Below are 26,470 nucleotides of genomic sequence, written 5' to 3'. Positions count from 1 at the left end.
TCTACAGGAATGATGGGGGAGAGAAACTCTCTTTCCAATGGATTACTGGGTATTTCTGCAGAGAGAAAGCCTGCCTGAGCAGAAGGCCAGCCCACATGAAAGCAGAGACTGAGAAAGGTGGAGAATGGATGAAATGGGTTAGTCACTGGATCCATGAAATGGGTTAGTCACTGGATCCATTAGGCCCCTGAAGGGCCTACCATGGAATTTCAGTTGTGTGGGCCAATCAATTCTGATTTTTTGCTTAAATCCGGCTGACTAGGATTTTGGTCACCTGTAACCAAGAGTCTAGACTAATGCAATGGGGTAAGAGGACAAGGGGGAGGGCAGAGACGAGAAGCTGTCAGCTCCTGGAGGTAGGTGCAGGCCAGGTATGGAGTTTAACCACACAACTGGGGAGACTCTAATCGTCAAGCAGGAGAACTCTGGTAGTGACTGCCTTTCGGAACAAAATCTATGCTGGCTAAAAGAGAGAGCATGAGACAGAGGCAAAAAGAGTCAATAACTATTCCAGAAATTTCAGAGTCTTTAGGACACCTTTTCTGGGGTTTTCTCATCTAGGATAGATGGTCTAGTCTGGAACTGAAGCCAAATTATTAGTCCATTGGTCCTGGCAGCACATCTCAATTTATCTTAATTTCTGAAAATACACGGCCTTTCAGACCAGTCTCTTTTCTCTGTCACCAAGAAGAAAAGGGATCTTAGCAGAGATAAATCAGAGGGAATGTGGCCCTTCATAAATGCCCCGCTCTGCCTGAACAGAACACCTGGCATTTCAGGGAGGCATCACAAGCAGATGAACGGGCTAACCTGTCCCCTCAGCACTGTGGCAGGCTGTCCAGAAAAGCCTGGGAGACAATGCACTGGCAGATGGGCTGCTAGGGGTTCCGGGAACTCACGCTCTCAAAGCCAGGAGAGAGAAAGCTAAGGGAGAAAAGTCTCCCTTCCAGACTCAGAGCCTCCTCATTACACTGCCTCCTTTCCCCTCGAGAGTAAAGGATATAATTGGATCAGATGGAAACAGGAGCCATCCTCCTTCTCCCTCCCAGATGAGAGATTTCTAAGATGGCTTCATTACCAAGTCTTTTGTAAATAAACTGTGTGGAGAAAAATGCTATTTGTAGTGCCGTAATTGCCTGATGAGCATCATTAGATGGGTCTTTGAAATACACAGAATGAAATCGTTTTGGGTTTAGGAATTCCTTTGTGCAAATCTTTCTCCATTCACTATTCTCCTCAAAGCGAGCTTCTGAAGGTGGACTTCTTGTTCAAGGAGGCTGGTTCTGGCCAGAGACACACTTGTTCTGAGTATTCAACCAACAAATATTTATTAAGTGTCTTCTCTGGGTCAGACAGTCCTTCTGGTACTTATGTTATAGCAGTAAGTAAAACACACAAAAATCCCTACCTTACTGAAGTTTACATTCTGGTGAGAACTCAGAACACAGATGTGCCCATTTCTGGGAACAAACTTGCCAGGAAACTTCATAAATCAAGTTTGTTTAATTGATGATTGAGGAACTGTAAAGTAAAAACTCTTCTGATTCCTTGTGCGTGATTTCAGTGTACCCAAAAAGATGTGACATTTGGAAAACAAGATTGCATGGGCTAGGGATGCTAAATAAATGGCATGTATGCCGTCACTTGCCAAACCTGTACCAATGGCAGACATCACTAATCAATCACCACTCTTTTTGTGATAAGCTTGGATGCAGCCTCAGAATACACATCAACACAGAACTGGGGCAGCCTCTACCAAAGGACCAGAGTTGGCTGGGAGAGGAAATCTATTTGCAATTTCTGACTTAGATTGTTATTAAATTCACTTCACTGAGAGGCTGTAGAATATTTCAATAAATTAAGAATAACACCAGGAAGAGATAAACGCAGAGAAGATAAGGTGGGAGATGGCAGCCACTTTCTCAGGCTAGTTTTCCTCTCAAGTGCTCTTCTCTCACATCCCTACTGAGGCCTATAAAACATGGTGAGTCAGAGCATGGGCTATGCAGTCAGGCAGACCTGGTTTCAGGTCCTGGTTCTGTTCATTCTAACTGTGTGGAACCTTGGTTGGATCCCACCTCTCTCCCTGGGAAATGGCTATAACGATGATCCCACCCCCCTAGGGTTCTTGTGAGGATTAAATAAGCCAACTTGTGTTTGGCACGGGGTCCTGCTGGCTCTGCTCAGGGCTGAAATCCAGCTGTGACACACCCGAGTGGATGCACAGTTGTTTACAGCTGGCATCCGCTCTGACTGGTTGGTGCTTATGTCATCAGAGTTGTTAAATGTTTTGAATATCACCCGTGGACATTAATATTAGTTTTATTTAGGGGTCCGGTCCCCTTACGGGAGACAACCTCAGAACTCTGGAGGTCAAACAGACACAGAACGCTTTTCAAACGAAAATAATGTTTCAACAGAATTCTGGGTGGTTGTTTTCTTGCTAATCAAAAAATTCATGTTCCCCAGTTCTGAACTGCTCAACCAGTGCTATAGAGAATGACATAATGATATTGGTAATAAAAATCTTTTAAGATATTTATTACGGAGCACCTAACAAGCATGGTCTCATTTAATCCTCTCAATAACCCCATGAGGACTTAAGTGTTACTAAATCCATTCTATGGAAGAAGAAACTGAGTCTCAGTGAGGTAAGGATTCCTTGTCCAAGATCATGCAGCTGGTAGGAAGTGGCAGAGCTAGGATCTGACTTAGGCAATCTGACCCCAGCACTGAAGTCTTAATTGCTGTGTGTGACAATGGTCCTTTGCATTAAAAGCTGATGCCTGACTCAGAGTTGTGTATTCACAGGGGTTGGCCCAGTAATAGTGCTGCTGGCCATCCCCTGTTGGAGTAGGTGGGCGGGTGGGTGGATACACCTCACCAGAGGTTCTGGGACGTGACAAGCAAGTCCTGGCGGACCACAAGGGCCCAGGACAGGCTAACCTTCCCCTCAGAGGGACCTGTTCTTCATCTGAGATCAACACAGAACCCCACAAATAAAGGGAGAACATGACGTTTTTGCCTTAGGAACACAGGCAAAAAACACTGCAGAACTCTGAGGCCTCCAGTCTTTCCAGGCTCAGAAAGACACTAGGCAGGCAGCTTGCCAAGATGGATGCCAAGGAGAAGCAGGCTTCCGGAGAACTGGCTCACCTTGAATGAGATTTCGTACTGCTCCCCTCCCCAGATTTCCAGGCCTGGGTCGTACCCGCCCAGCTCCCAGAACCACTTCCGATCCACAGCGAACAGTCCACCAGCCATCACGGGAGACCTGTCAGGGAAGAAGAGCGTGGTGTAAAGACGTGGCCCTAATGGCCATGTGCTCCCCGTGCAGTCTGATGCTGCTGTTCCCCCGGGATGACACAGCCCACATGTCCAGCAGGGAACCCCAGGCCCTTCTGAGTGAGGGTGCAGGATTTTTTCTTGCTTGCCTCCACATCCATTCATAAAAGCTACATTTTAACCAAATGGACTCAAAAGTTCCTTTTCACGGTTAACACCAAAGAATACTTGTGAAATGAAATCACAGTACTTTTTCCCTGTGGTGCTGATAGCTGTATCCTATATATGTATCTTCAGTCCTCCCACTAGTTGAATGGCTCTCATCAGGTCTTTCCAAGACTGTCTATCCTGTAGAAATGTCTTAGAGAGATGAAAAAACATTTAGCTTCCTGGGCCTTACCCTAGAACTATGAAACAATCTCTAGGCGATGGAGCCAAGGAACCTGTTTTCAGACTCGTTCCTTGGAGGGTTTGTACTCAGTCAGCACAGACATTTGTCTGCTGAGAGTTTACAGAAGACACAGTCTGATCTTTCAGTTAAACGGGTAAGATTAACTCCACTCATTCATTCTCTCATTAGTTTATTCACTGAGTGCCAGCTGGGCAGCAGATGCTGGAAGAACATGGAGGTAAACCAGAGTTGGCTTGGGACTTCAGGAGATACCAGTCTGGTGGGGCAGCCACCTCAAGACAGAAGGATCCAGAGACAGCTGGGTGTACTAAGGACCAACAGCACTATAGGAGCGTGAAAGGAGAGAGTGTCTGCCGCCAGATTTTGGGGATGAAGAGGGATGCTGGGTGAGAAGGGAGGCTGGGGTGAAAGTCAAGGAAGGGTGTTCAGAGGGGTTGGCATTCGAGGTGGGTTTGGATAAGTGGGCACTGGGGGTAGGGATGGCACCCAGAAGGAGAAAACAACAAGAGGAAAGACACAGAGATGATACATTATGGGGTGTCATGGGGACTAGGAAGTCAGCATTGCAGCATGCCAAGCCCAAGGGGGATGCCTGCTGGGACCTGCTCAAATCCCTCAGGGCCCCTCACCCAGGGCCGGCACCTAAAAGGGACCACTGGTGGTTGCTGTGTGAAAATCTCTCAGAGTGGCCGTTTCCTTGTCTGGCTCCACTGGAAAACTCCAAGCCTTCAAATCAAAACACATTTTAGGAGCAACCTCCACATCCCCTCCCGGCTTTGGGAACTGCGAGCTCCTGGGAACATGGATCCCAAGCTTCCTGTGGCAGCTGAGCCCTGACAGCACAGGAGGGACTCCTTTACAAGGGGATCCCCGCGACTACCCTGTTTCCCCGAAAATAAGACCTAGCCGGACTATCAACTCTAACGCGTCTTTTGGAGCAAAAATGAATATAAGACCCGGTCTTATTTTACTATAAAAGGCCGGGTCTTATCTAACATAATATAAGGCTGGGTCTTATATTCATTTTTGCTCCAAGAGACACATTAGAGCTGATGGTCGGGCAAGGTCTTATTTTCGGGGAAACACGGTATCTACTGAGGGCACGAATACGCCAGGTTCTACATTGAACTAATTCATTAATAAAATGACTTCACTCCTCACGCTGACCTCACGAAGCTGGCCTCAGGATCACCACCCCATTTTACTCATGTAGAAGCCAGAGTACCCCCAGGTGGCCCACTCAAGGTTTCACAGCTGCTAAGCAGGATTTGACTCTCTAACTTGTGCCACAGCCTCCACTCCTCCTCTCAGGGAGGGACAATCGAGCAGTAGGTAGCGAGTGAAGAGGACAGGGGATCAGCAATGGTGAAACCCTCACTGCGGCCTCGGCTCTCCTTCCCCTGTGGTGTGACCTAAGCAAAGACCAAGCCCTGTGCTGCCCACTATAGCAGCCACTAGTCACGTGTGGCGACTGAACACTGGAAACGTCGCTAGTCTGGATTGAGATGTCTGGGAAGTGTAAGATACACAGCGGATTTCTGAGATTTAGTGTGACATCAAGAATAGGAAAGATCTCATCAATAATTTCAAAGTGTTGGTTACATGCTAACATGAGAATATCTTAGAAATACTGGGGTTAAGCATAGTATACTAATAAAACGAATTTTACCTGCTTATCTTTACCTTTTTTTAAATGTGGCTATGAGAATATTTAAAAGTTCGGATTTGGCTCGTATTATGTTTTTGCTGGAGGGAGCTGATTTCACATCTTTGGGCTTGTTTCCTGTCTATACAACTAATGTATATGTAGGTATACTTCCTAGCTCACCTTGCTAGTATATTTCTGGACCTAGGATTATAAGAAAAGAAGGTGTCATTAGCATCAATGCGCCTTCATCTTCCGAAGGCTGTGGGGCTTGGGTTTTCTGGCTGGAGCCTTAAATACACTGTTTGGAGGGGCAGAGTGTTTCGGACTTGGTGCTTCATGAGAAATCAAACCCAAGGCTCGGCACATGAAAACCAGCCTGGGCAGGGGCCGAGGAGCTGCCTTCTTAGGAGCTACCTCACAACAGGTAGGCTGTTAGCCTTAAGGTATTTTGGAAGCTTGAGGCTTTGCCCCCAGAGGGAGGCCTGTCCTGTAGCCAGGTCTGTTTCCTACTGTGTTCAGCGATAATAGTAACAACAATTCTGAATGTCTAGTGTGTGCCACTCACTTTACTGACATTATCCCCGGCTCTCACAAAGCGCTATTACTAGCCCCCATTTCAGATGGAGGAATTTGAAATTCAGAAACGCTACACACTCTGCTTAAGGGCATGCAGTTGGTAAGTGGATGCGCTGTGATTCAAACTGGGGTCTACCACCAAAGCCCGAGTCTTTCAAATATCACTCCCCCACGCTGTGCCTGCAGATTGCCCGCTCACTGGCACCGTGGGGAGGTGTGCAGAAAAGGACCAGGATTTCTCAAGTGGCCTCTCCCCTGGGTTTTGTCCAAGTACAATACAGAAGAGAGACTTCTGGAAGGAATCAGAGGACACAAAGGAAGGAGAGCCCCTGAGGAAACATCTAGCCTAGTGGCCGCCAACCTTGCCACCCATCAGCATTGCTGGGGAGCTTTAAAAAACAATGATGTCCAGATCCTACCCCCAGACTCCGGTGTAATTGGTCTTGAGGGTGTCCTGGGTAAAGGAATTTTTTTTTTATTTTTTTAAATAAACTCCATGCATGATGCCAATGGGCAGCCAGGATTGAGAGCCACTGTCAGGGTCCAGCCAACGCCCTAACATCCAGATGAGGAGACTGAGGCCCTGGGGAAACTGGCTGGGCCTCTGCAACTGACCAAATGCATGACCTCAACTTACCCTCATCGGGAAATGAGGACGATGAACGGGCCAAGACCCACACTTACGTATCTTTCAAATCTCAGGGCCTATGAGTCAGCTCATGGCAAAGGGTCAAACCATAAAGGGGGTTCTGGTTACCCTGAACGTTCCTTTTCTGGAGCAGCCCAGCTTCTGTTACATGTCTTCTTGGGCAAGTGTCCTTTCCTCTCTGAACTGGACCAGGAAGGGCTCTAATTAGTTGTGTTTGACCATGTTGAGGATACAGGTCAAGAGGGGGACACAAATGTCTGACCTGCTGAAGGGGCACAGGGGCCGGCTCGTGCCCTCCACTCTCAGCTCAGGCTGCTCCATCACCCGGCCACCGTCCATTTCCTCAAAGGCCACTTCCTCCTACCTCAGAGCCTTTGCTGGGGCCCACAACATTAGGGGGGTCCCTTCAGGAATCCTGGGTATGCACTGTGCCCGTGAAGATGGCTGAGCTGCCAACAGCCCACTTTCTCAGGTGGGGAGAGTGGGGCACAGAGAAGTGGGGTTCACTGGGGGCCAAACTGCAGTTAGGCAGGGGTGGCAGGCAAATTGATGCCGCCCCCAACCCCCAGAAGTCAATGTCCTCAATTCCTGGAACCTGTGAATATGTTACCTTACACAGCAAAGGGACTCCACAAACGTGATTAAGTTAAGGACCTTGAGGTGGGGAGTTACTCTGGTGAGCCCGATGTAATGACAAGGGTCCTTATAAGTGAAAGAAGGAGGCAGGAGGGTCCGAGTCAGGGGAGGAGATGTGATGATGCGAGCAGAGGACAGGGAGAGGGAGAGATGGGGGAGGGCTGCGGAAAGGGAGAGAGAGACAGGGAAAAGGGGGAATCTGGGGGACGTGGAGCTGCTATGCTGCTAGCTGGCTTTGAAGATGGAGGAAGGGGCTGAGAGCCAAAGAATGTGAGCAGCCTCCAGGAGCTGGAAAAAGCAGGGAAACGGATTCTCCTTTGGAGCATCTGGAGGGAATGCAGCCCTGCTGACACTGATTTTAGCCCAAGACTCGTGTCAGACTTCTGAGCTCCGGAACCTTAAGAGAATAAGTTTATGTTGTTTTAAGAAGCCAGTAAGTTTGTGCTAATTTATGACTGCAGCCATAATTAGGAAACTAATCCAGCAGTAGAACCTGGACTTTGGCTTTGCACCCAAAGATCTTCTTGACATCTCCAGCAGGAGAGCCAGTGCAGGGATGGCGGGCCCACTGTGCAAGAAAAGATCCTTTCCAGCTTGGAGTACAGAGACGGACCGGGCTGTTTCTGGCTCAGCCACTCGCTCACTGGGTACCCTGGGGGGACCCTGTCCCTCCTGGTCCTGACGCCTCCATCTCCTCACCTGTAAGGGACTGGAGTCCATTCCCTGTAGCTTCCCTCCAGCTTTCACACCCTAGCACGCTGTGAGTCCAGTCCACAACCCCCAAATTTCCACCATGGGACAAGCTGTTATTTTCTGAACACCTCCGAGAGGGTGTGACAGAGCGATGGGAAAACTGGCTTCTGAGGCAGACAGACCTGCACGGACACTCAGCCTTTGCCACTTCACACTTGCTGTGTGACCTGGGCAAGTTGCGTAACCTCTTGGAGCTGTGGTGTCCGCACTGGAAAAGCTGGATAATACCTTTCATAGCTGCTGTGGGGCTTACGGAGGACGAGGGAGTAAGATGCCTGGCACAGTGCCTGGCGTGAGCAAGTGCTCAGGAGGTGGTGGGGAGGGTGGTGACGGTGGCGATGACCCCTGGGGCCAGGCTTCGGGGCGAGAGCATGAGCAGCTCCCCTCACCCTCGGCTGGCACTCCTGGCAAACGGTGCAGAGTGGACAAGGAACAGGTGACCAGCTGGGAGGTCCACGAGCTGGGAGGGGCTGTGCTTCTGGTTGGGGACATCTGCCCTGGCCCCTATGTACCGGACTTTTGGGGGAGGTGGTGCCCCCGAGTTGTGTGTGTTGGGCAGGGGTCGCTGGGTCACCCCTGGGACCAGCCCGAGTCGCTCACACTTACTCAAACGGGTCGCTGGGGTCAGCTTTCTGCAGCTCGGGAGGGATTGGGATTCTCTTGTAGTACATCTCCCAGTCAAAAGCACCGCGCATGGCGTCCCCGGCCTGGGTCTCGTAGCGAAAGTCGTCGTGGTCGATCACGTCAATCATCGGGCACACGATGGTCTTCCGGTTGCGAGCGATGCGGTCTGAGGAAGCCGAGAGATGCCATTAGGGAGCAGGACGGGGAGCAGCTAACTGCACGACCCTGTTCTGCAGCTTACTCGCACTTTTAACACGTTCCCTGGTGATTTCTCTGAACACTTGAGTTTGATAATCCTGGAGAGGAAGGGAGGGCACAGGCTTTAGGCAAGGGGCTCTGATCCCAGTCCTGGTGACTACGATTAGGGAGTGTGTGTGTGTGTGTGTGTGTGTGTGTGTATGTGTGCGCGCACGCGTCCCTGGGCCAGCTGCACAACTGATGTCTCCCAGCCCCAGCATTCTCCTCTGGGGGTGCCAGCAAGCTGTTGGGGCAGGCGAGCGGCAAGTGGGCTGTGCTGGGTTGCCTGGTGGCTTTGGGCCAGGAATCAAGATCAAGGCTTGGAATGGGGAGCCTGGTAGGTCTACAGTGACCTAGAGCCCAAGCGTCATCAAGCTACCACATATTTTTCTCTCAGGAGAGAAAGCAGCATTTTTGCCTTTTTCTAAACTGCAAGACGTGATCCATAGGTGGGTCATGAAATTGACTTTATGTGTGTGTGTGTGTGTAATGAACTAAAAAAGAATACTAAATATCAAAGTACATTCCACGTGATAAGTACTGTTTCAGGAAACTTGTTTCAGTCATACTGTGTGTGTGTGTGTGTGTTTCAATCATACTGTATGAGTATGTGTGTGTTTGCACAGTGGATGGAGATGTCCAATGTATTTCTAGCTGTGGCACATGGTCAAAAAAGTTTCATAAATGCTATCATCAGTGTGTCCCCAAGTACGGACGCAGACGCAGGGCCACCAGTGCCAGATGCACACAGGGTGTGTTTAAACACCCCCCAGGCCGCCCCTGCTGCCCTGCCCCAGGCCCACTGAATCAGAAACTTCTCCAGGGAAAGATCTAGAGAAGGCCTCCCTTCCTAATTACTCATGGCCATTCCGGTGATTTGGCTTCCAGGGAGGGTTTGTGCTGAGGACACAGTGCTCTGCTGGATGCTGGCTAATTGTGGGAGGTCTGAGGGCAAGAGGGCATCAGAGAGGCAGCATCAGGTGCTATGCTCACTTGGGGACAGAATGCCCAGGTTTGAACCCTGGTTTTGTCACCTACTAGCAGTAGAACCTTGGAAAAGGTTATCTGATGCCGCTGAGCCTTGGTTTCCTTGCTGACAAAAGGGAGGAAGACAGCATCTATCTCGTGGGATCTTTGAAGGCCACAAGGGCCGATGGGACCCAGATGCTTAACACGCGATCAGCACTCCTGGCATTCTGGGACCAGGATTGCTGAGAGGCTCGGAAGCAGGAATTGGAAGGCTGAGCACCTCCCTCATTCTCTCTGCCCCTCAGTTGTCTCATTTGCAATATGTGGGTAATAATGCCTGGTCTCCCTGTTCTACCACGTAACCATCAAATTCAAATGGGGATGTAGACTAGTGGAGCGATGATGATGATGATGATGATGATGGTGGTGATGATGATGATGATGATGGGGGAGGAAATGATGATCAACAGTGGCTTTCCTTTAGAGGGCTGCATCCTTCTCGGGCTCAGCAATGGCTCCTCTCCAAAGAAGGCAGAGTGAGCTGTGCTCAGAGGTGTTAATGGCTTCAGGGACAAAGCCATGACTGCTCTCTGCTGATCATATCAGCAGGGCAGACTTTTAAATCTACACCACTGGTTCACATTTCTATTGGAAAAAGAGAAAAAAACAGGGGGAATGCCTCTTCCATGTATGTCTGCAGATTATGAAAATTACTCTCAGACATTTCCGCAGAAACAGAGTTAAGGACTATGGAGACGCCCAGCTCAACTTCCTGCCCCCCCCCCCCTCCATTCTCTCTGTTTCTCACTGACCGAACCAACAAATGGGTTGTTCCTTCAGGACCATAAATTAGGTGCTTTATGGTGAGGCTTTTTTCTTTTTTATTCTTTTTCAGTAACAAGAGGCAGATGCAGACCTCTTGGTTTAATTAAATAAACAGTTTACCAGAAAACCCGGGTTATATCCTTGTTCTAACCCAGTGGGATCCTGGACCCTGGGGTTCGGAAGCACGTGATCTAACACTCAAGTTCCATGCTGATCTGTGCCGGAGCACACATTTGCTGGCTTATCCCATTTAGCTGTGTGCTGCTGCCTCCGTCCTCAGCCCTGGATGGTGGCTTCACCAGTGCTCCTCAAAGTGTTGTCCCTGGACCAGGAACTGGTGAGAAATGCAGCTTCTCAGGCCCCACCCTGGAACTCCTGACTCAGAAACTCTGGGGTGGGGCCCAGCACTTTGCCTTTTAACAAGTCTTTCTGGTGATTCTGCTGCACGCTCAGGTTTGCCTGAAACTGCAGTCCTCTTTGCTCCCTAAGCTTCCTGTTACGGAGAGCACAGCCATCCATTTCTGAGGGGTTCGCTTTTCCCTTGCGATTAGTAAGTCTTCCCTACTCTGCCTCCATCCCTGTTCCTTGCCTGATTCACAGTCTCAATGGGACATTTCCTCTTCAGTGTCCCCCCGTCAGCACTGGCTCACCACCTTCATCAAAGCTGAACCCCTCAGGGTTCAGGCCTGTGTCACCAACCAGCCAAGAGGCACCTCGCTGCTCAGTATCCAGTCCTCGCGTCTCCCTTCCGTCCTCGAGGCTAAGGTAGACGCCGCCTGCATCATGCTGCGCTCTGTCTCTAGCCCTTCCCTGAGAGCTGTGAGAAACTCTCTGAAGAGGAAATGAATTTAGGGAAGCAGTAAGGAATCATGAAAGAGGATAGACTCTGGAGCCAGACAGATGGTGACTTTGATGCTTATGGCCCAGGCGAACAAGTGAGTCACTCCGTATCTCTGAACTTCAGTTGCTTCTACTATACAAAGGGGAGACTTTCGACCTGGCATGGTTGTGTGAGGATTAGAGATAATGTTACACTGTGCCTGGCTCACCGTAGCCGTGCAGGGCATGGTAACTGTCCTAAGTTGATATGATCATGGCCCCCCACAACTTGGCTCTTAACAGTAGACAGCCTTGGCTTGCTTTCCAATAAATCTTGAAGTAATCTGCGGGAAGCAATAATGTCACTAGACACTTGAGTGCCATATGACTTTGGGCAGGTCACTTCTCTTTTCCCCTTTCCAGCTTCCTTCTCTGTAAAATGAAGGGATGAGGCTGAATGGATTTTCAAGGTCTCTAAGCACTCCTGAACTTCCGAATCCCTCGAGGCACATGGCACTGTGCTGGGTGCATCTCTAGCAGGCAAGGGACCCTTTGTGGGTGACTCCCCGCAAAACACTGGGTCCAGTGGCAGCTGGCTCATCCCAGGCCACCTCCCTCACTTTAGGAGGGTCCCTTACCAAGCAAGGGGGGGAGCCAGTTGACATTGGCTTCACAGTGTGAGTCCAAGAACGTGATGACATCCCCAGTTGCTGCGGAGGCTCCCAGCATCCGGGTCCTTATCAGCCCTTCCCGTTTCTTGGTTCGGAGAATCCTCACGCTGGGGAAATGGGCCATGTAGTCTTCAAGGGGCTTCTTCAGGTGCTCTGTGAGGGAGACAGAAGAGGACAGACGGACAGATGGGTCAGAATAGCTGCTTAGGAATCATTCTTGTGACCCGCCCTTCCATGTACAGTGCACTTTATGGTTTAGACACAGCTTTCCAGTACCGTCTCACTGGACCTTTCAGATAGGGCCAAGAAGGGCAGGCATCACCACCTGCATGCTGCAAATGGGTAAAGTGAAGTTCAAACAGGTCCAGTGATAGTGCTAGACCTGGAATACAGAGAGAACCTCTGTGGGCAGCTGTGCTTTATACCTGGCTGGGACTCTTTCCCTTATTTTCTGGTAAAAATACTCAAGATTTTTCTGTGGGGAAATGACCCCTCTCTTCAGTCCATCAGACTTGGGTGGGGCTGGTCCCAATCCTGGGTTCCAAGAGGGAGGAGCACATGGCTTGGCTCTGACCAACCAGGGCATTCCATTCCCTTGGCCGTAGTGATTGGTTCAGGGGATGGCCACGTGACCTGATTTGTCCAAATAATGAATTCTGAGAATTTTTTCAGAACTATTGAAAAAACAAGGTCCTTTCTTTCTGCTAGTTAGTCACCTGGTTGGCCATAAGTCTGGAGCTGCTGGTGACGTTGTTGGCAAAATGAAGTGAAGAAGTGGTGGGGGGATCCGCTGAGACTGAAGCTAATACGTAAAAAGAGAGTCAAGAGATGGAGAGAGACATTACCCTGAATGTAATGATTCTTCAGCTCCCCCTGTGCCTGATGCAGATAGATTTCTAGATGTTCTTATTACAAGTGACAATAAATTCCTCTTTTGGCTTATTCTAATGTCAGCTGCATTTCTGCTCCATGCCTGGAAAAGTTCTTCTGAACAAATTTTAAAGATGGTCTCTTTCTACTATAATGCTGCTGTCTCTTAATTTTAATCAGGGTTTGGGTCCTTTATGAAAACTCTAGTATGGCTACAAAAAAACCCTATTAGTTTACATCATACTTAATAATGAAATATTGAATGTTTTACTCCTATGATCAGGAGAAAGGCCGTATGCTTTCTTATCACTTCCTTTCAATATTATACTAGAATTCCTAACTAGTGCAACTGGTAAGACAAAGAAATAAAAGGCATAAAGATTGGAGAGAGAGAGGTAGTAAGGTCTTTAATTATAGATGACATGACCGTTTACATAGAAAATCCTAAGAATCTACAAAAAACTGAAACTAATAGGTAAACTTAACATAGTTTCAGAGTACAGGTCAACATTTTCAAATCAATTGTATTTCTATTTACTAGCAAATAAAAAAACAATTGGAAAATGCAATTAAAATGGTAAAAAAACAAACACTTACAATTTAACAAAAGAAGTGCAAATTGCATACTTTGAAAACTACTAAACATTGTTGAAAGGAATTAAAGACTAAAATAAATGGACAAATAGTCCATGTTCTTGGATTGGATAACTTAATATTGTTAAGATGGTAATACCTCCCATGTTGATCTCCAGACTCAACGTGATTAAAATCACAGCTGACTTCTTTGCAGAAATTGACAATTGACAGTTGATTCTAAAATTTATGGAAATGCAAGGGATGAGGGGATCCAGAGCAGCTAAAAAATCTTTTGATTACTTACACGTGAATATTGAGAGCAACACTATTCACAATAGCCAAATGGTGGAAATAACCCGTTTCTAACATCTCATGAATGTATAAACAAATATGGAATATATTCATACAATGGACTATTACTCAGCCATAAAAAGGGATGAAGAACTGATACATGCTACACCATGAATGAATTTTGAAACATTATACTAAGTAAAAGAAGCCAGACACAAAAGGTCACATATTGTATGATTTCATTTGTATGAAATTCCAAAATAGGTGCTCCATAGAGACAGAAAGTGGTTGCCAGGGTATTGGGTAGGGAATGACTACTTAATGGGTATGGGGTTTTCTTTTGGGGTGATAAAAATATTTTGAAACCAGATAGAGGTAATGGTTGCACAACACTGTGTTACTTGTATACTTGAGCATGGTTAATTTTGTGTGAATTGTACCTCAATTTTAAAAAATGGGTAAAGACTATAAACAGGTACTTCTCCAAAGAAGATATACAAATGGCCAGTAAGCATTTCACACATTGCTTCTGGTATGGCAATTTCTGTCAAAAAAAAAAATGACAGTGTGTCCTCGTCCACTTTATTCACTGGATCTGGCACCATGCGACGTCTGGTTCTTCCCCAAAGTCAAAATGATTCAGGACATTGAGGCAGCCATGACAGTGCAACTAAAGATACTCACAAAAGAGGACTTCCAGAACTGCTTCAGAAAGTGGCAAGAACAATGTGATAAGTGTGTTCAAAGCGAGGGGGAGTATATTGGGGGGGGTGTCTTTTACTGTAACACATATTTTTAAATTTAAACATTCACTGTATTTTTTAAAAATTTTATTGGGGAATATTGGGGAACAGTGTGCTTCTCCAGGGCCCATCAGCTCCAAGTTGTTGACCTTCGATCTAGTTGTGGACGGCGCAGCTCAGCTCCAAGTCCAGTAGCTGTTTTCAATCTTTTGTTACAGGGGGTGCAGCCCACCATCCCATGCAGGAATTGAACCAGCAACATTGCTGTTAAGAGCTCGCGCTCTAACCACCTAAGCCATACGGCCGCCCCTCCGGCAGCTCAGGGGCGGCTCGTTGTCTTCAATCTAGTTGTGCAGGGTGCAGCTCACTGGCCCATGTGGGAATTGAACCGGCAACTCTGTCGTTCAGAGCTCACACTCTAACCAATTGAGCCATCTGGCCGCCCTTCACTGTGTTTTTTGATCACACCTTGTACACCCACAAAAAGAATGAGAATGTTCCATAGTAATTTTATTCATAATAACCTCCAAATAGAAACAACCTAAATGTCCATCGACAAGTAAATGGATAAACTGTGGCAGAGTCACACAAGAGATTCCTTCTCAGCAATAAAAGGAACACATTTATGCTGGGGTTCTGGTTTCCCAGGTGTATTATAACATTTGTGTTTAACATTTATTAAACCTCATGGAATTGTATACTTAAGATACCTGTGCATTTTTTTCCACTGTGATTTTTACCTTAATTTAAAAAATACTGGTCAAAACAGACATTCATTCTCTCAGCCGGGGAAGCTGGAGTGTAGTGAAAGTGTCACTGACTGGCAATAAGGAGAATGGGGCTGTGTTCCTATCTCTGGCACAGTGAGCCCACCACTTATTTCTTCTGGGCCTCGGTGCTGTCTCTGAATCAGGGTTTGGACCAGCAGGTGTTCAACAGCCCTGGACCCAGGCCTCGCAGAAGCCCGGGTAGCACATGACTGCACCTGCCGGGCTCTCTGCCCTTGGCAGCCCCTGGGTGATCACCTTCCGTGACCCAAGCCCGAATCCTGCTCTGAATTCACTCCACCAGGAGTTGGAGCAGGAAGGGCCTCCTAACTCAGGGGGTGTATCCAAACCACCTGGTGAGCTGACTGCCTGGGCATCACCTCAGGCGACTGTGATTTGGTATTAGGTTGGTGCAAAAGTAACTGCGGTTTAAAAGGTTAAGAAGAATTGCAAAAACTGCAACTACTTTTGCCCAACTTAATAGACCGAGGGTAGCACCCAGCATCTTTGGTTTTACTTGACCGACAGGGGATTGTGACACACAGCCAGGCCTGTAACCTACTGGGGTAGTTTCATCTCTTCATTTTATAGACAGAAAGCTGAGGTCCAGAAAAGGGAAGGGCCCCCACTCTGGCACACAGTTAACAGTAGAGCTGTGTTTCGAGCCAGGGTCCTCTGGCTGCTTGGTGCAGAACCTACTAAACCTTTTCATTCACCCTCTATAGAAATGAATCACTTTCGCTGGTAAGGCAGATTATGATTTGCAAGGCAGATTCACATATTTTATCCCTCTTGGTTCATAAAATTGTAATCTGCAGTTTCTCTGCCTTTGACAGATGACAAAACCGATGCTCAGAGAAGCTAAGAAACTTGCCGAAGGTCACACAGGCCGGTACACAGCTGGGCTCTCTGTAGAAACATGTTTTCCCCTTCTAGTCATGTCTTCCCAGCTCTGACAATCATATACTATTGGCACGATTTTTGCCTCCTCTACCTACCCTAAGACAATTTACTTAGGTTTTTTTAAAATCCACTCACTTTTTTTAATTAATTTTTTTTTATTTAATTAAATTTATTTTAAAAGGAAATGTTAAACACCACAAATGGAAAATCAGTACCATTTGTGAGGGAGCTAATAAAAACTCCAAACAAATGAAAATCAGACGATGTTATTAGATTTTAGCCAGATCCCCTTGCCTCCCCATGTCTGGGGAGCTTAAGGTCTGCCCTCTCTTTGTCAAGGAGGGAGCTATGAGCACCAACCACAACTTTCCATCTGAGGTAATCAGAAGAAACAAAAAAGTTGAAAAGAGAAAATGTTCTCTCCACGCGCGCCCATGTTACCTAATGCAAAGTCTCCGAACCACCCGAGATTGTCTCAGGTACCACTTAAAATCACTTCTGTGCTGACACACTTAGGGAAACACTGCTCCCGTCACTTGATTTACGTCTCCAGAAACCTGTACGAGATGAGGTGTGTTTTGTGTGATGTTGCCTAGCATTTTGTCGGTCGGAGCCGTTAAAAGATATAAAGAGAAAAGATGATCTACACATACACAACCCGCGGCTGGAAAACTGAAAAATACCCCCGCTTGCCTTCTTGCTCCCTCTCAAAGATTAATATGGCTTCTCCCGCCCTTTCCCACTTATCTTTGGAACAGTGACTCTGTAGAAAACAGAAATCAATTTACCCTAATTGAGGGACTAAATCTTTCCAAAAGAGGCTTTCTTGGGCATCGAGACAGGAGAGCAAGAGGCATGATCGCGCTCCAGATGTGCTGCTGTTTGGGCAGGAACTCTATCTTACAAAGAGAAAAATCCATAGTCATTGTATCCGCACTTCCTCTTGGCCGGGTTCAACTAGTAGGTCATTAACTCGAGGATGAGCTAATCTCCTATACTACACACCACTACTCCCATCAGAAGGAGAAATATGACCCTGTCCAGCTCTAATCATGGAGGGCCCCGCTCGGGCTGAGCCCCATCGCTAAATCACCCCAAGGCAGATGGCTGCATCATTACAGATCAACCAATTAAGGCCTTTTGACAGCTTGTGGTAAAATCGCAGCCATTATTTAGGGGGCAATTATGCTCCTCCTGTCCTTATTAGAAAGTACATTTACACAAAATCAAGACTGTTGCCTTATTTTGCCACTTGGATGAGGACATTTCACAAAGTCACAGAATTTTAGAACTGAAAGGGATGTTAGATGATGATGATGGTGATGGTGATGGTGATGACAATTACGGGGAACAATTACTGAGGCCCTGCTCACACATGGAGCTCCCTGCTTCATATACATAATCTCTGACACGTACAACAACACTACAAATGGGGTGTTTTATACAAGAAGATGCCATGAGGCTTAGAGTGGGTGATGTAACATGCCCAGGGAACACAGTTTACAAACGATGAAGCTAAGGTCTAAAACTCAGCCCCACCTGACTGTAAACCAGCAGGCTGTCCCTACAGCACCACGCCCATCTCCGCCTCACTTCAGTCAGTCCCTTCATTCTACTCAGAGGGAGATGGGGAGGGCTGGAGAAGTTAAACATCTTGCCTAGTGTCTGTGACACAGCGTTGGCCACCCTGGAATGTCCCCCAGCTTCACAAGCCCTAGGACAGGGATGGTAAACAGGCTCCACTGAAGTGCCAATGCTCATGGTTTGTAATGGATACCTAAAGCTGTGTTAGGAAAGATTCTGAGGCTATATCCTGGCTCAGCATGAAAGTGCCAGGGCTAAGAATAGATGTCTGCCACCCGAATGCCACATAAGCCTCATTCCTATTCTAGGGGCTGCTGTGATTATAAAAGCAATACAGAACTGATTTTGCCCTCACTACCTCTAATTTCAGGATGAGCCAGAGCCATCCAAATAGGGGGGAGCTGATTCTGAAGCTGAGCCCCCGTCACTGTGAGGCTCGAAGTAGCACTTATCAGAGAGCTCACAGGTGGGTTCTGGGCGCCCCACCAACCTCTCCTTAGCATTTGTTCTCTGCCTGCCTCTGCCTTCAAACAATGACTGCAGTAGGTGGGTAACCTCCCCGGCTCCTCACCCCTCTGGTGGGCTAACCCTGGGCACGTGCCCTGGGCTGGCTCCCACAGCTCCTAGGGAGTCACATGGAGCTGCCACCGGGGTGCCTGGCACAGGCATCCTTACTGGCTGCCTCCCCTTCCCGTTCTCACTTCCACACTCTCTTGCTGGCATTCCCCCCCCCCCAAAGAACTACTTCCACTCAAATCCTATCTCAGGGCTGCTTCATGAAACCCAAACGAAGACACCCTCCAAGTAGCAGGTACGACTCAGAGGACGTCACGGCTGACTCTGTGACTCCATGAAGCCGACAGTGATGATTTCGGTTCAGCAACACCTTGTTCTTTGGTGCCGGGTTTGTATAAATAGCGGTTACCGCACGTTCAGTACTCACCATACCAAGAACTCACCCTAAGACCGTACCCGCACTGACTCATCTAATCTTCACAAACACTCCGCCAGGCAGGTCATGATCAATGTCCCTGTTTTACTGAGGAGGAAACTGGGGCACAGAGAGGTTCAGGAACTCTCCCCAGGGCCAAACAGCTTGAGCAGGTGGCAGGTGTTGGATTTAAACCCAGGCTGTCGGGCTCCAGAGCCTGTAGTCTTCTCTGGTAAACTTTTTAAATGAGGGAGCATCACTTCAAACATATGAAAAATGTAGGACAGAATAATGAACGCCCATCTACCCATCACTCAGCTTCGGGAACTGTCAACGCCTGGTCACCCTTGTTTCATCTGTGCCCCTGCTCACTGGATGACACAGGAGCTCACAGAGTCTGCGCTCATAACCACTGGGCTGTTTGGAAGACAAGAGCCAGGGCGACTGACGTGGAAGGACCTTACAATTCCACTGGACTGGCACTTGTCCCTCTCCCAAGAACACGGCCCGCGAGTTACCTCAGTGTGGGGCACACCCAGGAATATGTGTTGGTTATCTCACTGGATTTCCCGGAAAAACACTACAAGGAGGGTGGGGCAGGTCTCGTCAATTCTTGTGTCACCAAAGAGGAAACTGAGGCCCAGGGAAGGGAAAGCTTTGCCCCAAGTCTGTCAGCTGGTGAGGACAGAGTGAGGGCCAGAACTCAGGGCCTGTGCTTCCCACGTCCTCGCTGTATATCCCGGCAGAAAACACAGACTCTCTCTCTCTCTCTCTCTCTCTCTCTCTCTCTCATACTCACACGGGCTTCCCTTGCTCCTGTCCCCTCCTGTCTGGTCTGAGGCACTTACGACCCTGAAGATGGTTCTACCTGGGGAGTTGTGGCACAGGGAGGAGCTGCACGCCAAGAACTGGTATGGGTTGAATTGTGTCCCTCAGGACCTAACCCCTCGGACGTGTGAAAGTGACCTTATTTGGAAATAGGCTCTTTGCAAACGGAATCAAGTTGAGGTCATCCTGGTTTAGGGTGGGCCCTAATCCAGTGACTGGTGTCCTTATACGAGGGAAATCTGGACACACAGGAGAACGCCATGTGATGATGAGGTAGAGACGAGAATGTTGTGTCCAGATGCCAAGAAATGCCAAGGATTGCCAGGAACACCAGAAGCTAGGAAGAGGCAGGGAAGGCTCCTGCCCTACAGCTTTCAAGAGATGGCCCTGTTGACACCTTGATTTTGGATTCTAGCCTCCAGAATTGTGAGAGAATCAACTGCTGCTGTTTTAAGCCACCCAGTTTGTGGTATCTTGTTACAGCAGCCCTAGGACACTACGACCGAAGGGGGAGGTTCTCACATATTGGCACTGTACGAGTGATACAGCAAGAACATGGCCCTGGTCCAGGCTACTGCTGTCCCTTGTCTGGATCACTGTCGTCTATGGCCAACTGCAGTAACCACACTGTCCTTGCTTCCACTCTGTCCCCCTTCAGCTCAGCGTCCACGCAGCAGTTCAGGTGGTCTCTGAAAAGAGCAGCAAACTGCATCTTGTCACCCTTCAATGGCTTCCCACGGCTCTTGGAAGGAGGTCCAAAATCCTTACCAGGGATGATAAGACAGTGCATGGTTGGTGCCCACCCCCTCTGCAGCCTGATGTTGCCCCTCCCTTCCTTCTAATCCATCCCCCAATCTTCTCCCCGGTGTCCACAGGCCCATGATGTCCCCTTCTGTCAGGACTGCAGAGATCCCACGCCCCTCCATACATACATTCCCCTTAGTTAACTCCTGTTCACCCTCAGAGCTCGGCTCAAACTTGAACTTCTCACTGAAGCCTTTCCTACCCTCCCAGACCACAGCAGGTCTCTAGGGCAGATGGGCACAGAGCTCTGGAACGTGTCCTTCACATACTGAGTTCAGGACACCCTTCCTTATCTGTGGAATTACTTACTGTCTCCCTCCAGCTCTAGCTCCAGGCAGACGAGCTCTGTGAACCGTCTGCTCGCCAGTGCACCCCTCACGCCGGGGGCAGAGCCAGAGGTGCCTGCTGAGTCCACACGCCTTCCTCCTCCATCGCCTGATGTGATTTGACTTCCCTGTGAGGGAAGCAGCTCATGGTCTAGCACCCTCATTTCAAGAAGAGGGAAGTCAAGTTTCAGAAGATGTTCTGGTCCAAGGTTACACAGCCAACCAGGTAAGTGGTGAAGACTGGACTCAAATCCAGTTCTATTCGTTCAGGAATTTTTGCTCCACTGCTGTGTGTAATCAAATTAATTCCCAAGTAGAATCCCGGAGTTTCAATCTCTGCTGCCATGGAGCCTTACAGAGACACCCGCTGAGGGGCACCAGAAATACAGGAGCTCTGTGTGTTCCACGCCCTGGCAGGACCCAGAGCATGTGGAGAGGGCCCCATGGATGGTCCCCCAAGGGGAGAAAGGGGAAGGGAAATAGGAGCAAGTCACAAACCAGACAGTTAGCATCCTCCCTGTGTCACTGCTGGTTCTCTGGCCCCCAGGGCTGTTGTTAACAATGCAGAGGCCACGGCAGGTGAGGCTGCCCTCTGGCTTCTGAGAGACGTAAGTGTCCTGGGTCTTGTCATGTCTCAGCTCCGCTGGGCTTCTGGCTGTTCGAGTGTCGCAGCGCATTTGTTTCTAGATTGATTCATTTACTTGCAAGTCTCAGACAGTGTATTCTAAGGCACTGCCAATCCATTTGCAGGAGGGAGGGCACATAGCGGTCAAAAGAGGCAGCCTCTGTCCTGCTTTGATAATCAGGTGTTTCTAGCCAAAAGTTAAGATGAGATGGACCCTCACCTTTATTATCACTGTCATCGTCAGGATTTCTGTCGAGTGCTTACCTGTGCGCCTAGCCCCTGTGTTAAATGCTGTTATTTATCCACATTGTCTCATCTCATTACCATGACAACTCTATCAGGTAGGCACTATTAACCATCCTAGACAAGGGGAAACTAAGGCTCAGGAATGTTCTACGCTAGCCTATGTCCAGATAGCTGGTAGGTGACAGCCAGAAGGCATGCCAGGTGTTTGATCTCAAAGCTGATATTATTAAGTATAAAACTACACTACCCATCGCTGCTCCTGGTCTCTTCATTCTGGCTGGTGGGCACCAGTTTCCAATCCCACAACCTCAGCCCGATCCCACACCTCCTGGGGTGTCCAGGGCTTCTACTTGCTCCAAAAAATGTACAGATGGATAAATATAAATAGTGGGAAAATCAGAAAGAGAGGTTGGGAAGGAAAGTTATGGGTGCACCGGGATGGATTTTTGCAGGTGAAATGCACAGGCATTTGAGCATCATTTACTGTTTGGAAAACAGACTAGTCCTTCAGGAGAGACATACTTTCTCTGGCCCTGAGTCCCAGGAAGGAATTTCAGAGAGTGGCAGAGCTGAGACGGGGCTCAGAGTTCAGCTGGAAGGAAGACCTTTCTTAGTCTCCTTTGACACGGGTCCTCTCTATACGACAATCTAAGGCGTAACAGACACTTTTGATGTGTGGTTTTGAAAAACCAACCACTTCCTTGTCCCCTTCCCATCCCCCTTCCTGCTTCTCACCCTCCTTTTCTCCTTGATAATTATTGAGATAAATATATCTCACTATAATTGAGATATAATTTTATTGGGTGAGCTTTATTGAGATAGAATTCGCGCACACAATTCGCCCATTTAAATAAAGCATACAGTTCAGTGTCAACCAACCACTTCCTGCACTGCTCAAAATAGCGAACCAACTGTACCTTAGCAAAGAAATTTCTGCGGCGGAGAATTCAGTTCAGTTTAATCAGAAAGCATTCGCTGCACTCCTGCTGTGTGTCAGGACCCATGCGGGGTACAGTCCTTTCTGCTGATCTAACCTGGTGGTTTTCTAAGTGTGGTCCCCAGACCAGTGGCATTGGCGTCATCTGGGAACGTACTAGAAATGCCAATACTTAGGCCTGACCCCAGACCTCCCGAACCAGGGGGGCGGGGCCTGCTGACCTGGATTTTAAAAAGCTCTGCAAGTGATTCTGATATGTGCCAACATGTGAGAAACATTGATCTGACTTATTGCTGTGGGTGAGCTCAGAGAAATAAACCTAGGCCATCGTGATCATATTAGAATAACTAAATGATTAGAAACAGAAACCTACATTTCCTGCTAGAATAATGGAAAAACTGAAGTTCTCCAGGAATCTAACCCTATGTCCTGGCCCCGAGCAAACCTGTGAAGGGCATGGGTACTGGCTCACATGCCCTCCCGTCTTCCTCCTCAGACTGCCAGTGGTCCCCACCTGGCCGGGCCTCCCCTTCACCTCCCTTCCCGACCCTCCTGTCACCCCTCAAGTGAGACAGATCTGACAAACGAGTGCACCTCCTGACAGGCTCATAGCAAGGGCTCTCAAACCTCAGCCCTACGAATCCCAGGGGACCTGGATTTCACACACACGCCAGTGAAGTCGCAGAGATTCCAATTCCAGGTATTGGGGCATAGTGGCTTTCAAATCTTTCAACCATAACCCATAAAAAGAAATCATGACGTGGAACACGCATACATAACTGAAATACAAGGGGTGATGCACTCAGGTAGTTTTTTCCTATTCTATCCTCTTGTATTTCATTTTTGTTAAAAAGCTGGTCATGACCCCAGAAATGGATTTCATGACCCTCCAGGGGGCCTAACCCACTCGGAAGAGCCCCGGCCTAGGGCACGGCCTGAAACCTGCAGTGTGGCAGACGGCTCACTCGATCCCGAGGCCGTCTGCCACAGCCCCTCGGCACCCGTTGTTACTGTTAGGATGATCGGGCTTCCGAGAACGCACAGAAATGGACCGAGGTCCAGTTCTACAAACAGGACTGTCACTGCATCGCTCATCTCAACAGGTCATGACTAGAATTCCTGGAGGCTGATTTGCCATCTCTGGAATACCACATGGGTGGAGAAAGTCATGACTCCCACATGGCCTTTTTCCTTCCGCCAGAGACTCAGGCGAGCATATTTTAGGTGTCTTTCTTCTCACCATAGGGGCAGCCAGGAAAATGTGTGTATCAGAGCTTTTGCATCTATGGGCCTACTGTCTCGGCAGCCAGAAAACATGAAAGACACAGCAGATCTGAGGGAACCGGGCTTAAACCTTTCTTCCAAAGCCAGCATCGCTCTGACATCTGGCTGACTCACCTTCTGAGGCAGGGGTTTCAACCCTATCCTACTCGATGTCCCTTTATGTAAATTATTTTGGATGGTTCCCTTTAATATTATTCTAAAATAAAATCCGTAAACAATATACCCTGCTTAACACCCAACTTGAAAAAATTCTATATAATGCCCCAACGGCGACATAAAGGAGAAGTAGTAGAATCCATGTGTTTCAACATGCAAATGCTTGGGAGGAGCACATGAAGACAGACAAGCGGCCAAATGCTTGTACCTGTAAGTGTCATATACTGGAATACACATAAGTCCACCTTGCAGACTAGTACAGGTATGTGGGTTGGCAAGTCAGGTCCCCTGAGCAGCACTGCTGCTGATGTAATTTCCTAAAACGGTGAACAACTTCTGGTTGAGCTCCAACCCAGCAAGTACGACCTTCCCTTGATATACACCTGTTCCCGGAAAGGTCAGCACGGTGCCACGGCTGGGGAAGGAAGAGAACTCCCCCTGGGGAGGGCACTGAACGTGTCTGGAAGCTGTCTTGAGTGGTCTCTGGCAATGGGGAGGTGAGAAGGGAGGAGGCAGTTGGGTGAAACGCTCATGGGCAGGTTCCAGTAACAAAAGACCTTTCTGGAGGGAGACAGGGAGGAGAGGGGAACCCGTGGGGGTAGGCGTTGTGTGTGGGGCCCAGAGGCCGGGGGGACAATAGGACTGTCTAGTGAGAGTTGTCAGTGGGTTGCTATGGAGAATGTGATGTAAAACCCCTCCTTGGCCTCTGCCATCAAATGTTCAGTAAAGTCTAAAGTCTTCTCTGATACTTTGGCACACCTGGATACTTTCAGGGAGCTCTCCCTCCAGGGTAGAAACAGGGTGAGTCTCTGGAGCAGGAGCCAGAAGCCAGGGAGGCAGCTGACTCATCCACTGGGTGCCAGGCCACACACAACCGTCACCACCACCCTGTGGGGGTTAACCCCACTTTACAGGGGCAGAAACTGAGACTCGAGAAGGGTCCATCTCTGCCTCTGGTGACACAGCTAGTAGGGTTTCTCCAGAGCCCAAGGCCAAGTCTGTCTTTTCTCACTGTCCCTTGCAATTAGTGGCCTCTTCGTCGGATGGCTTAGATTAACATGTTAAGATTATTTCTCTGGCACTTTCCTGAGAATGAATGGGAATTTGACCTCCAATCTAAAGACAAATTGTACACCTTCCCCAAACATTTGCTTTGAAACCAAAGCCCCTCTGTTCTTTGGCATCACATTACAAATTACCCCCTCCTGGGGTGCAGGTACTTGGCCTGAACATGCCTTTGGTGATTTTTAAGAATGAATTACGCTCCTTCCTCAGGCAATCACATCCACCAGCCAGCTCCCAGAAATAGAAAGCACTTCATCACACAAATTAACTCTTCTCCCTTATTTTGCAGAAGATGAGTAATCTATTTAAAAAAAATGCTATTATCTAAACAGGCAGCCTTATCTGCACTTTTAATTTCAACTAAATGCCTTGGTCCCTTTTCAGCGGGTGGGCAGGGCCATAAATCTGTTTAATAATCAGACAACAAATAAAAACACTCCAGAAACCAGCACTGTCAAGTTAATTGCAGCTGCCCCTGATTTCGGAAAGCGACTCCCCACGCATCAGCTACAAGTGAGACAAGAAGCCCTGGTCCCCTGGACTTGCCTCTCTCCACTTTTTCACCCAGTTGGAGCCCATCCAGGGGTGCTGACTCATGGGCAATCCCACTTGTGGGCTCTCGGTAGCTGCTCTTAAATTATGTCAGGCTGTCAGGTATTGGAGAGCAACATGTGTTTCACTTAGGATGCTGGTTTCCATGCCTATCGTTGAAGGTGTTATTAAAAAGGGGAAAAAAATTTCTTCCACTTCAGCAACAGTGTCAACCTGTCAGTTTCATACTTGTTAAAGGGCAAAGGTATTCCCTGGGGGAGATTTTCTTGCTCGCTGCACAGGAAGCGAGAGCTGAACATATGTCAGAACTTTCCTTACCACCCGCTCTGACTCCTGCCACCCCCAATCCAATCCAACCCAATCCAAGCCAACCTTGAGTACCTAGAAACCTCTGCTTTGCAGGGCCCTGCAGACTTCTCACCTGGGCCTTTTCCCTCCCTGCTTCCTCATTGGTTATGCCAGATAGGAACTGTGGGATCTTCCGCTATTTACAGAATCTTCCACATCAGGAATCAACCTGGGTACACCGGTCTTCTGGCCTCTAATCCTGCATGTCTTATCCTCTCCACACTGCTGCCACAGCACAGGTCCCCTGGTATTACTTGGTGCCATTTCAGGCCTCTCAGCAATGTCCAGAGCCCACCTCCTTTCTCAACCCTGCACCCAATCCCCTCTCTGTAGACACCACTCAGCTACTTTTCCGGCCTTTGCTCCTTTACTCTTGCAAACCCCTCAGGTCAGAGCACGTTTCTCGGCTTCTCTGTCCCCGGGAACCTGTTTCTTCCATTCAGGCTCAGCTCCAAGTGCTCCTGAGTCCCACTCGGTGTGAACGATGCTCTCTCATGCCCACTGAGTGTAGCACATGCCCCAACCACAGC

General features: G+C 48.5%; 1 protein-coding gene across 1 annotated transcript in view; it reads right to left on the bottom strand.

Annotated features, from left to right (window-relative positions):
- The window catches only part of GALNT10 (polypeptide N-acetylgalactosaminyltransferase 10), a 177,469-nt gene that overhangs the window by 23,085 nt on the left and 127,914 nt on the right, over positions 1–26,470 (bottom strand). Inside the window, exons 5-7 of the mRNA XM_019750401.2 lie at positions 12,072–12,257; positions 8,566–8,749; positions 3,157–3,274 (exon numbers count right to left, since the gene is read on the bottom strand). Of these exons, the coding sequence (XP_019605960.2) occupies positions 3,157–3,274; positions 8,566–8,749; positions 12,072–12,257 (488 nt within the window). The remainder of the gene's footprint in view (positions 1–3,156; positions 3,275–8,565; positions 8,750–12,071; positions 12,258–26,470) is intronic.

Source organism: Rhinolophus sinicus, linkage group LG10, assembly GCF_036562045.2.
Source record: "Rhinolophus sinicus isolate RSC01 linkage group LG10, ASM3656204v1, whole genome shotgun sequence".
In the NCBI taxonomy this organism is placed as follows: Eukaryota; Metazoa; Chordata; class Mammalia; order Chiroptera; family Rhinolophidae; genus Rhinolophus; species Rhinolophus sinicus.
The sequence above is the reverse complement of the archived record's forward strand: the minus strand, read 5'-3'. Positions and strand labels throughout refer to the sequence as shown.